Raw genomic sequence first — 13,556 nt, 5'->3', positions numbered from 1 at the left:
GTTGTCCCAAAAAATATTTTTCAAAATTTGTTGCTGACTAAAATCTAGAATGTAATAGTGAGAAGCAATCTACCAAAGCCAACAACACTCTTGTCTCTGAGCACCTTTGAGCTTTCATACAATGACAATATATATATATATATATATATATATATATATATATAGGGGAATAAACAGGCAAAACAATGTGAACATGTCGGCTTGTGTTGCCTACTTATTCTCCTCTCTGGTGCTTTTTTTTTTTTTGGCTTCATTTATATTTTATACTTACATCATTTATTTTATTTGTCCATTTTAAATTTTACATGTTTCTTAGATTAATAATTATATAGATATTTTATCACAATTTTTATATGAGTTGATATATAATTCTTGATTTTCAAAAAATAATTTGTGGATTAAGTAATTAATGTTGAAGGTAAGACATGAAAAAATCTCTTGATATGCTGAAAGTGAAAAATATTTTTAATATAAAAGATAAATTAAAGTGAATGAACAAATTTTTTTAAAATGTTCTATTAATTTTCAATGGTAAGATATACTCAAAAATTCAAAAAGACAATTTTTTTGTCGTTGTAGCAACTATGTTTTCTTTTTTGTTGACATGAAGAAAAAAAAAAGAGTTACTTGTGTGGTGCTCATTTTTTTACCTTCTAATTTATCTATTTGACTATAAAAAATTATGATTCACATTTTTTCTAATAAATTTCACTTTATTTGAAAATCAGTATTTAATTGTGAAAATTTGAAACGTAATTTGAAGTTGTGTTTCATAATGAAAGAAATCTAATCATAGTTTATTTTTTACTCACTTTTAAAATAATAGTATATTCAAATATGAATATTATTCTACATATTATAAGGAAACATAATCAATTGCTATAATAATTAATGTCATTAGGTCCTTGAACCATGGGCAACATGGTATATATATATATATATATATATATAAATTTGTGCACTTATGTCTCATTTTTGGTTATCTTTTCTACAAATTTACATGTTTGAGATTCACACACATTCAACAAAAAATTTATATGTCATATATCTTATTATGATAATTTGAATAAGAAATAACTCTCAAATGCAAAAAGAAGTGAACGAGAGACATAAAAGATGAGCGCTTTGTGGAGATCACGTTCTCTAGTATGCGAAAAGCTCTGTGTAGGAAAGTAACAAAAAAAAATTTGTCTACACAAAAAAGCAACAAATATGTTGCTTTTGTTGATTCCTTACACAGAGTTCTTAACATATTAGAGAACATGACCTATTCAAAGGCTCTTCTTTTGTGGACTTCCTTTCACTTCTTTTTTTATATTTAAGAGTTCTTTCTTGCTATACTTGTTATCTAAGTTGTTGCTACCGTCAACAGCTTGTCTGATGATTATTAGATGAGTAAGTATATATTATTTACTCCTAAATATCTAATATACATCGGTGATTGAACAAATTTTACTAAACACATATTCCGTATGCAAACTAAATTAAATTGAACATGTCTATGTGAGCTTCAAATAACTCTTTTCTCTTTGAGAACCTAGAGTATTAATTTTATTTCCAAAATTTAAATACCTTCACATAAATTGAGACCAAAAAAAAAAAGTTTAACAAGATATTTAATTATTTTTTTTAGATAGACATAAAAAAGGCCAAGATATGATCTATAAAGTGGTGTACACGTATAGAAAGGAATACAGAATGCAAGGGGTGAGAAACTTAGAAACAAATGAAAGATTTTTAAATTTTGTGAGATTGAATTTACCAAAATCAATATCATAAAATAGGTAACTAAAAGTATTGCTATTGTTTACTGATAGATTTTTGGGCAATCAACATGTCTTAAAATGGTGTTCTAGGCTTCTAGTAGTATCTATATACATTAACATTTCAGCTACTCAATTGCTTACCTTGTATTCTACAGTATTAATCTTGATAGTTTAAATTGTATATTTTAGTTATAACCTGATCATTTTATTGTTTTTGTCTTGATTAAATTATCATAATTTATATAAAAAAAAAGTGGAAAGTTTCAAAGTGTATAGTTGAATTATTATTAATTTAGCGCTATACAATTTTATTTTATTTTATTTTAAAGTATAAATTATAGTTTAAAGTTCATACTTTAAATATTTATGTCTTTGAATATGCCAATTTTGAAAAATGCATATAGTAAAGAAAGTAGATACTCTAACTTCATTTGTATGTGTGAATTTTTTACCAACTTTTTAAAAAATATTCATATAAAAAAAAATGATATGAGATTTCAAGTAACATGACTTCCTTCTTTAAAAATAGTCAGTAAAATATATTCATCACCCAACGTTAATTGAGTTGATCCTGCTATACAAAATTAAAATGTTATAAAACACCTAATTATTTTATGTTCGAGTCCACATGTTTTAAGTTACAAAAGATAATGTCCTGGACTTCAGTTTTACACCTTGAAATTCCAAAATATATTTTAAAAATATTATTTTTTACTTGTTCAAATTTTAAGACATTGTACTGGAGTTGATGATCCATCATTGCTATTTTTACCATAGTGATCGGATATACTAAATTTCTTTTACCATTTGCATGTCATAATTCAACATATTTATATGAAATATAAATTTCAAAAATCACCCTCTTCTATATAGCTTCATGTCATAGAGGAGGTTATACATCACACTCCCTTCGTAAATGAATTTATTTGATGGTAAAGTGTAGGAAGAGCTAAGAGCATCATCACTACAACAAAAGTGTGTATTCAACTGTCAATTCCTATACAAACGTCTACACATAACGGGGAACCACAGAACACATGTCGTGATCATCTAGACATGATTCCCTCAGAATTATATACTCCAAATTTTGGCTAATAATCAAATTTAAATTCTTAAGTATGTACACGTACAGTCAGGATGCTGATCTGCCCAAGAAACAAATTTATCATCTGCTGGCCTGTCGTGAACTTTTGTTTTAGCTTACTTGAGATTGCATAGAATGTTCAAGAGTCGAGCCTTTAGTTTGCACCAAACTCTTGATTCCACTTTTCAAGCTCCTCCCACTTGCTCTTTTGCAGGCTAGGCCTAATCACTGTCATGGCCTTCTGAAAATCTCCATATCTTAAACCCCTCACCTATAAAATAAGAAACACCAATTTTGGAAGAGTCAATACCCACAATGTTATTCATCGATTAACATGGTTGGTACGCAAACTGACTTGCTTTCAAGTGTTGGTCATTATATTTGGTGGCCAGAATTATCAAAGATATAAATATAATTTCAACCCTCGGAGATAGAATCAAACAAATTATAGAATTATAGTGCCAACATAGAGCTTTAAAAATGCTATTTCCAAATTGTCTTAACCCTCCTCTTCACTAAGCTTTTAAGATATCATGCTATCCAATTTCAGATAGTGCATCCAAAGGTGTATAACAAACTCAAACTGACATCTCAGACAAATGACATCAACCTCGGGTTTCTCAAGGGAACTAATTAGGAGTATGGATACTCCTTCGGTCCTGTATCTGACAAAGTTGACTGAGAAGAGAGTTCAAATTTCAAACGAATTTAATTCTTGACAATAATTTAATCTGTATAAACTTCATGACAAAGAGTCAAATATTTTGAGATAACCCGAAATGAGAAGTGAGTCCAATAAATTGTGACCGGGATGGAGTACCTAAATGAGCATGGGAAGAGTAATCTTCAGAATTCAACTCGATAGAAGAACATAAGAACATCTTAGGAGCAGTATTTCAACTACTACTGGCATTATGCTTATCATTGCATGTGGAATCATTAACTATAGTGGCAAAACAAATTCAAGAGGTAGCAGTGTAAGCTCCAGAAGAGTTACCACCTGATTTGCCTGGACAGAGAGAATGTTAGCACCAAGCTCTCTGATTGGCATCATTGCAGCCTCCTCGCATAAGGCTTGAAGATCACTTCCAGAATACCCTGGTGGAAATGTAGATTTCAGATGAACTTCACATAACAACGAGATATGTTGATCAGGGTTTCTTAAAAATCAGATGTTCAGCTAAGAGAATTTCTAAGCAAAACTTTTAGCACTTTTTACCTTCTGTGTCTCTCACCAGTCGTTCTAGATCTCCACCTATCATCCAGTAAAGAAAACTGAATTAGATTACATTGCAACAGCAGGCAACTAAACTGACTCTGCTTAATATTTCACAAAATAAAAAGGAACGGTCTCTCCGATATAATAAGAAGTCCTTCAAATGATAAGATTTGACCCTCTGTCATCCTCATAAACATTTGTATAAGAAAAACAGTTCGAGCAGGATTATCAGTAACCTTAAGAAAGATAACTCCATAACGCATATTAAACTTATTGATAGCATAGTATAATTATTTCACATAGAGGACAAACTTGTGTCACGGAAATGAAGAACAGAAGTAAAGCATTTTCTTTTCATCAGCCTTAAGCCAGTGGTGATTGCACAAGATTTTTGTAGTAGGGAAAACTTGGTGATAAACTAATACTCCTCCATTTTAAAAAAGAATGACCTGGTTTGACTTGGCACGAAGTTTAAGAAAATAAAGAAGACTTTGGATCTTGTGGTACTAAATTAAAGTTATGTGAAATACACAAAACTGCCCTTTAATCTTGTGGCCTTAAACATACCACATGGAAAGTTGAAATAAAAATGTAACCAAAAAAAGAAAGAGGTCATTCTTTTTAAAACAGACTAAAAAGAAAAGAAAGTCATCCATTTTGAAACGGAGGGAGTATTTATAAGAACTCTAGCTTGCAACTATCTTACTTTTTGCTCAGAAGTATATAAGACAAGTTCAATCGTAATAGAATTTTTCCAAGCTGATATGGAAGGAAAAGAAGTGAGGGGTGATGAATTAAAAGAGATTCCTTATACCCAGTTTAAATTAGACAAAAACTTCAAGTTCTTTCAAAAAAAAAAAAAAATTGGTGACAAGGGAAACCAGCAACCGCTACCCGTGGGGTGCACACAAGGTAAAACCTCCGCTACTATGCAAGAGAGGTAGCTCGCACCAGGCTCGACCCAGAAGGTAAACCCCTTGCTTTTGCTAGCAAGGGCATTCGAACAAAAGCAAGGGCATTCGAACTTGAGACCTCCAACATGGAAGTCCCAAGCTCAATCAATTGGGCCACCCAAAAGGGTCTTTCACATTTTCCTTTTCTCTTTTGTTTAATTTTATACATTTGATATTTGATTAAGAACTTGCACATTATCATGCATGTATTTAGCGGTTATCTACAGATCACATGTCATATTGCTGATTGGTCTTGGTGACTGAAACATACGGATAAGACAAATACATAGAACTAAGCATCAACTGACTTCATTAAAATCATTAAGGGCTTAAAACTCCTCATTTAATTGGAACTCTACTTTATGGTCTATAAACAGACAGTAGTTAGACAACATCAACTAAATAATAATGTATCTAGTTTTCAAATATAATCTCACCAGGCAAAGAAAAAGCTTTCCCCTTTAGTCTGTGTTTCAGAAGTTGTCTTCTAACACTAGCATCAGGTAGAGGTATATATATTCTTTTCACCTGTTTCAAACAGTAACAGCACATTAAGAAGAAAAAAACCCTGTAGATTCCTTTAGCGTTTTTTTGGGAGAAAGGTAACAGTTAATCTATACATCCACACGTATACTACATCAAAAAAAGTAGTCCACCTTCAAAGTGTTGTCAGTTGTAATTACATTTGATCCTATACTTTGCTGGATTACAACCAGTCTATAGCTGTATTATGTCTTCTGATTGATCTAACACTACCTGTTTACACCAAAAAATATTATAAAGCTAAACAATTTAACTTAAATTTCTGAATGCTGCTCTGCTTTTCCTCAAAACACCTCTGATTTCCATAGTCCACTGAATGTTGGCTGATATAATCTTCCATCTCTACTCCTTTCTTTAGTATTTTAAAGAACAAGTCACATTGTTCTCGAAAATTAGAAATATACTCTCCCGTAACATACTAATTAAGCTTCTGTGATCAGAGACAAGGAAAGGAAACTACTTTTTAACAAGGGACAGCTTGTGATGCAATTTACAATTTAGTTTCTCTACTAATTTCTCTTCTAACTATAAGCTGCTGGACAGATTGAGATCATTCACTTAGTTTCTAGAGCCAAGTATTTTAGTAATGCAACATACGTATTCCAACAGTCCAATTTGAATTTCCAAGTAAGATGCTGCAAGGATATCAAAGTGAGAACTGAAAATGTTAATCGGGTTTCTCTTTGATCAAGAATTAATTGGGTTATTTTAATGACTCATTAGAAAAGATGGGCCTACGTAACTTCTTACACCAGAGATTTTTTTTTACCAAGTAAAGGTTTCTTACACAAGAATTATGTGGATTTTTTCAAGAGAAAACTCAAACATGTAGTGGTGAAGTATAGTTGTATATCCATTATATTTATGCCCATACACTTGTGTCGAGTTTTTGGCCAAAACAGCTTTAAACTATACCACAAACTTAAATCACATCCTCAAATGATTCTTCTTAACAAAAAACATCCTTCAAGTATTTAAACCTTAACAACTTCCAACCTTCTGTTAAAATTTAACAAAGAATTAACTGAATTCATACAAAAATATGTGTATTTAAACTACTCTCAGCAAAACTCCCTAAATCACCGAAGATTAAAAAAATCTTTTCATTCCGTGATACATCTAACTTTGCAACACCATCCTAACTTTATTTCTTTCCAGCAAATGAGGGTCTCAAAAAAATTAATCTTTTAAAGTTTTTCTGAGAGCAGTGTGACCTGCACATGTTTTTGTGTAAAATCCATTAATTATTTGACAAAAATTTTAACACAGGGATGAAAGTGGTTAAGTTTTAAATACTTGGGTGATGTTTTCTGTTAAGAAGGATAATTTAAGGATGTAGTTTAAGTTGAGGGTATAGTTTAGGGATGCTTTTGGCCAAAAGTTCGATTGTTTCAGTAATCTATTTTACCTATCAGACGCAAGGAAAAAAAAATGTTCAAGCAAGCCAATGATGAAACCATAACTATGTTCTCAGAGACAAATTGCATTATGATCAAGTAACAGCACTTACCAATCTCCTTAGAACAGCATCATCCAACTCCTGTGGCTTATTCGTTGCACCTGCATTAGCATAGGCAGACAACTCAGTCACAGTAGCTAGAGAGTAGCTAGAAAATACAAGGACCAAAAAGATCAACTTCTGTAGACTGATAACATAAGCTCAACAATCATGAAAATCTGTAGTTCTCAAATTTCCATGGGCGGTAGGGATTTAGTTGAAAAGAAGGAACTGATTAGCAATAAAAATTTCGGAGGACCCCTCTAGAAGTCACTGCATAAGAAGCAGTTTTACATTTAAAATCCTAGCATACTGGAGTTTCATACTAGAAAAGGTTTGGAAAAAACGGCTCTTACTTGATGTATATGAAATACCAGAAGTTCGCATCTTTGCAGTGTCAAGATAAAGCATGATGACTTAAACATACTAGGTCATTAGGTTTTTTATGTTTTCTGATAATTTGGAATAAGTTGTTGACAGACTTGATTATATAAATTACATTCTTACAAGTTTTAGGTCATTAGTTTCTTTTTTATCTTTTTCTGATAATTTATCGTCATAGACAGTATATCCCTCGGAAGATTTCCTTTGCAGCGGCACTTTAATGGTGCCACCAAAAAAATTGGCGCTTTTGTGGCATTTCCTTTATATGTTGACTTGTGTCTTGTAGGAATTACTTGCTCGGAGATTACTACAAGTGATGTCATATATGACCACTTAGAGAAGAAGAAAATGATCTTTTGACAGATGCTTACACTCAGAAAACACTATGCCATGAGCATCAGTTAGCTTAGCAGGAACAGCTATCTGTTTGAGGCACCATAACTAAGATAATAGTTCATATTGAGCATGAAGCTTACCAATTACAATTACCAGGCCCTCGGAATTTGATGTCACCCCATCAAACTGAACTAGAAACTCTGACTTCAACCTTCTGCTTGCTTCATTCTCATTGGTAGTCCTAGTTGACATAATACTATCTATCTGTTAACCACAAAGATAATCTGAAAGTAAGTATTGGTACCAATAAGTGACTGATGTATCATTCAGATGTCTTTACCAATGAAAGACCCAAGCAAGCCTAGTGACAGATATGTATTTTTAAGCAGCAAAGTCCAAAAAAAAAATTACTGATTGTCTTTTTGTTTTGGATAAGGTAAGAGAAAAAATATGCACCCAGAGTATCTGCAAGAATTATAAGAGACTTCATACACAGAGTAAAGAAAAAGTTTGCAAGAGACTTCATAAACATAATAAAGAAAAAGATATATTACACAAATATCAAAGGTGAAAGTGAGAATGCCAATCAGTTTGAGGCAAACAGATAATGTATACATAGCTAATTACTTCCCAAAATCGCAATGCAAATCCTACATAGGTCTATCCAGGACTTGACCAAGAAAGCTTCACTAGCTGATAGATGTGCTGAGTTCATTATACTTCGAAAACCGGCAAGGCGGTAAAAAAACTTGATGAAAGGCAGTTCATTATTAAATTCAGTTTTCTCTCCAGTTAACCCATCAGATACAAATGAAATAGTTTTCTCCTTTTTTAGATTTAGATAAGTCAGCACCCAGCTCAATGAATCTGAAGCAGCAGATCTGCAAAACTCGGTCTTTCTTTCTTCTTTCTCAGTTTGAAGAGAGAGGAAAGGAGAAGCGACCAGTGTTTGATCATTTTATTGACGAGATTTTCAATGAAAGCTGAGATGGGATAAGTGTGAAGAGTCAACTATTGCCCTATTTCCATTATTTATTTGAAGAATGGCCCTAATATAAGTGAAGAAGAGAATTGATGAAGACTCTAATTTTTTTTGTAGGTATTTCTTGTATTGATTAAATGAAGGCCTAATAAGAAAACATTGAATCAAGTATATTACCCGAGGCATCAACTGACATAACAATTTCCCATAAAGTCTCACCTCATCCATGAAAATTACAGATGGCTGCCTGGAAATGGCAACCATGAACAATGTCTTGACAAGCTTTTCACCCTCTCCGACCTGTCATAATGTGAAGCTCTGTATATCAAAATGATACAAAACAAAGTCAATTTAAAGGCACACAATAAAAGAGACACACACCCACTTTGATGTTAACGAAGAAGCAGACACATTGAAAAAGGTTGCTTGTGACTCTGATGCTACTGCTTTGGCAAGCATGGTTTTTCCAGTACCTGGTGGGCCAAAAAGAAGTAGACCTGTAATACAATAACATCAACCTTGTCAGAAAAGAGTTCCTGGGTGTGTTATAATGTTATTCATGTAAAGAAGCAACACCTCTAGCAGGCTTTCTCAAGCCAGTGAAGAGGTCCTTTCTTTTGGTTGGTAGAATTACCATCTCTAAAAGAGCTTGCTTTGCCTTTTCAAGGCCAGCTGCAGGAAAACCAAATTTATGATTAAAATATTTAACAAATCATCACATAGGGCTTGGAGGCAATGGAGATGATGAAACTTTGGCTTCTCACCAATATCTTCCCATTTAACAGACGGGCTTCTATCCACAATTACAGAATTTATCATCTCAACCAACTTTGGATCAGACCCATCAGCAGTGGCAGATTCCTGTGAAGGTTTATGACTTGATATTCTATTACTTGGAACCCTCGTAGCAGAGCTGACTTTCCCTGAAGAAGGTGCAGATAGAGATGCTCCTTTTCGAGCAGACGAACTTGATTGTGAAACAGCCACTCTTTGGGATTGTGGTTCTGACTGCTGGGGAGAACATGCCAAAACCCATTATGACCACATGATACTTAACCCATTTTGCAACTTAAATCCCAGACATTCACAACATCTCCAACTCCGGCTTCAATTCAAAGTACACACCCCAGTGGGAGTAGGGGTACCATGAATCAAACCAGCTTGGTGTCAAATGTCTTCTCAGCTCATAAAACATTCTATGATAACAAAATTAATTTCAAAAGAATTTCACAGCCATACTAAAAGTCTACCTAATGACTTGTAATAAACTTCCTTTTCTAGTCTTGTCCCTAGGAGTTCAAGTATTCTCCATTGAATATGACTTGGTAGTTGAACCCTTTACAGGCAAAGTGATCGAGCTATGTTCAAGCTTTCTAAATCAAGTTGTCCTAGCACTATCTATCATCAAAAATTGCATCAAAACCAAACCGAGCTAGTTAAAGATTGAGCTAGGCTTATTTAAAACCCGTATGTGAGAGTATTTTAGTTCCTTTCAAGTGACAAATGAGGAGGATTATCCTTTATTTTTTTGAGAAGGCGGATTATCCTTTTTTAATTGATAAGGTTATAATTTTAATTAAAGGAAGGGCAAAAAAACATGCCCGCATACAAGTAGACCAAAAATAGAAAACCATATAAACAGAAATGGTTTTCTACGAATGTCACTAATCATCTCATCTGTACAAATAGGAGCCTCATGGGGGCACCAAAAGGATATAAGGGACAGAATTTATTCCTTAAGTGTACAAAGTCTCTCTATTCCTCTCCCCCACACGGTCCACATAAGTGCTAGTGTAGCAACATCGCATGCCCTACGTCTTCTCTTTTGTCTTATAACAGTCCAGTTAAACATGGTTTCTTTCACAACGCCTGGCATGTGAATAACTAATTACATTACTTCTATTAACAAAATAATTATGAGGAACTTAGAAACTGGAAAAAAAGAAAAAGGAAATATAAAAATGACAGCAAGTAGATGCATTAAGGAAAAAAACCACTTTGAGCAACAATATTGCTCCACATTAGCACCAAGAGCTTGTGCTGAAGTCACAAAATTTAAAAAGGAGTAGAGTTATTAGGATGCGCCAAGAGGACGAGATAGAAAATTGAACTGCATTCCATTGGCTGGAAAAGATGTATTTGTTTCCTTAAAATGAACATCTGAAATTGTCTACAACGGAACAAGCTTACACTTCACAGCAGTTCATACCTTGACTGAAGGTGTGCCACCTGAAACAAGAGTGCAGGCAAAGGGAAGAAAGAGAAGTACTTAGTTATTCTCCCTGCTACTAAGATATGATTAAAAACTCAATGCAAGAAAGATAAGATTTTTGAACCTGCTCGCCGACTTAGAGTCTGAAGTCTGTCTGAAACTTGAGACTGCCATTTTGATATCTTTTGACGATATGATTTCACTTTCTCGTGTTCACTGTTTAAAAAATACAAGAGGAGACAGAAAATAATGATTTATTTCCACATGTTACTTTAATCATATAAGGTTTTCTGTTCATTTTTCTAGGTAAAGTGAAGGAAATCTACTCATTTTCCATCCCATGAAACTAGTCGACATTCTACTTCAAAAATAAAAATATCTTATGAAAGATCAGAGGAACTCCTGTTACCGAAAGAAAAAGAGATTGCCAATTGTTTAAGGCACACGAATCCAGTCTACACCAACAGAACTGCAGGATCTTGGTGTTCAATGGATTAGCATATGATGCTCAATTTGCACATAAATAGAAGAAACAATATCCAAAAAAAAAAAAATTACAACTATCCACATAAAACTCATATTTAGAAGAGTGTGAGCTCTGTTAGTCTGAGATAAAGAAAGAAGCCAACTCATATATGAAACAGACTGGTCATGGTTCTCCAGGCTACCCATGATGCAAAACCATATAGTTGTTGTAAAATATAGTTGCAGATGCAGTAATCTCTCCATTTTGCCACACTAAAGATTTTAATGGATAAAATGTGACATGACAATCAAATGTCACAAGTTATATTTAGATATTTAAATAGAATTCTAGAGGTAAAAGAGATTGCTCTTCATTCCTTCTTCAGATTCCCAGCCCTACCAAATAATCAATCAAATACACCTCGATCCCAAACCCAGACTAGTCGGGGTTGACTATATAATCTTCTATATCTGTTCCACTCAATCACTGAGCATTATATTATTTATATATTCCCTAACACCACCACCACTTGAGCAAATTAGATGACCTATACACCTTCAATTTAAACTAGTTTAAGCAAACAATGAGCTAAGGTTGATCATACCCCCTGCTCTTGGGTTGAACCGTAAGTGTGTAGTTGAGTAATTTCTTTTAAATACACACTTCTAGAAAGTTCGCACTCACGGTCACAAAAAGAATAGTGTCTGCAGTAGACTCCGCAGCATCTGATTTAAATTCTTGAATTTGCCTCTGTCAAAGTCCCAGTCTTTTATTCAAATACTGTATCACTAAACCTCTAATCAAACAATAAAATACATAAATACAGTAAAATCTCTTGCCTCGATTGAAATAGGATGAAAAACTGAATACCTAGAAGCTATATAGGAAGGAACCGGAGTAGAAATGCCTTCGGCGAGTATCTTTTGAGAATTATGGTAATGTGCAATTGCTTCATCAGCCAAGCCCCATTCTTCAGCTCTAACAGCTTTGGCGATCTCTTCTTTGGCCAATTCAAAGTAGCCTTTCAGCTTATACGCCGTGCGTTCGTTCCCGGTGGCAACGCCATCCATCGTCCGATCACCGGAGTTCTCCTGAGGATGGTTCAGAGACGAAGGCGATGATGGAGTATCAGAGAAGATCGAGCTTAGGGTTTCTGCCAAGTCTTTAAGAAAACTCATTTGGGAGGAATTTGTATTAATGGAGAATCGGAAAATTTAGCATCTTAAGGTCCTGTTTGGTTTTGAGGTAAATATGATCTTCAAGAAATTGTTTATTTTTTTTATGAATTTTAAAGGATGATTAATGGAGGACTGACTATTTCCAGATTTACTTTACAGAAATTCTATTGGTAGCTTGAAAATCAAGTTCCTTCTTGATTATTCTTCCCATTTTATTTTACTTCCTTGTTATGTAATATTACTACTATTTATATAAATATATATTCTTTCTCGAAAGTAAGTGGCTTTTTTGTGTTTAGTATGTGAATATAAATATTATTCTAAAAATACTTACATATAATCTAAGAAAATATTATGGATAGGGTAGACCGTCTAGACGGGTAGTAAGAGCGTACATGATTGATAGGTCTGAATTTTTTAGATTTTAAATCAAATTATTTATATTATTTCGTTAAATTTATAAATCAAATCAAACTAATAAAAATTCGAGTTTTCTCAATAAAGTAATTCATGGATGCAAACATATAAGTAACTTGCTCCAAATATATTGTTTGCTTCTATCAAAATATAACTATACAAGACATTTCTTAAAAAGAGAATACAGAAAATACTTTTAGAAATGAATTCGCATAAAATAAGTATTGTACATTAATAAGTCATAATTAAAATAATTATAATTTAAAAATACTACATCATGCTAAAATAAATAAATATTACTCATACATGCATATTCCAATACACTCTATTCAGCGTTATTCATCGGTTAAATTAGTATTCATAAGCATAGGAATTAAGGATGGTGATTGCTGGTGTGAGGACAAGCAAGCAAAATCAGCATAAATTGCAGACTAGAATAACCTTAGGCTACGTGTGATGATGAAACACCCATTTCTATATTAAAAAATCCACAGGGGGGCCAACCTATAATAGTATAA

At 33.2% G+C, this 13,556-nt stretch overlaps 1 protein-coding gene across 2 annotated transcripts; it reads right to left on the bottom strand.

Annotated features, from left to right (window-relative positions):
* Positions 1-2,671: 2,671 nt before the first annotated feature.
* Positions 2,672-12,931, bottom strand: LOC101252435 (uncharacterized). 2 transcript variants are annotated; one of them, XM_010327863.4, is made up of 13 exons: positions 12,314-12,931; positions 11,102-11,193; positions 10,975-10,994; positions 9,530-9,773; positions 9,342-9,437; positions 9,147-9,262; positions 8,985-9,065; positions 7,924-8,047; positions 7,076-7,125; positions 5,460-5,550; positions 4,070-4,105; positions 3,851-3,948; positions 2,672-3,121 (listed from the first exon to the last, which is right to left on the bottom strand). In XM_010327863.4, the coding sequence occupies exons 1-13, from the start codon at positions 12,619-12,621 to the stop codon at positions 3,005-3,007; spliced, it is 1,473 nt and encodes a 490-aa protein (XP_010326165.1). In that variant the 5' UTR covers positions 12,622-12,931; the 3' UTR covers positions 2,672-3,004. The 2 variants fall into 2 exon arrangements, with proteins under 2 accessions (XP_010326165.1, XP_010326163.1); XM_010327861.4 differs by having other exon boundaries at positions 9,530-9,776; positions 12,314-12,851.
* Positions 12,932-13,556: the final 625 nt, after the last annotated feature.

This window comes from Solanum lycopersicum, chromosome 1, assembly GCF_036512215.1.
Source record: "Solanum lycopersicum chromosome 1, SLM_r2.1".
Lineage (NCBI taxonomy): Eukaryota > Viridiplantae > Streptophyta > Magnoliopsida > Solanales > Solanaceae > Solanum > Solanum lycopersicum.
This window is presented reverse-complemented; position numbering and strand designations above follow the sequence as displayed.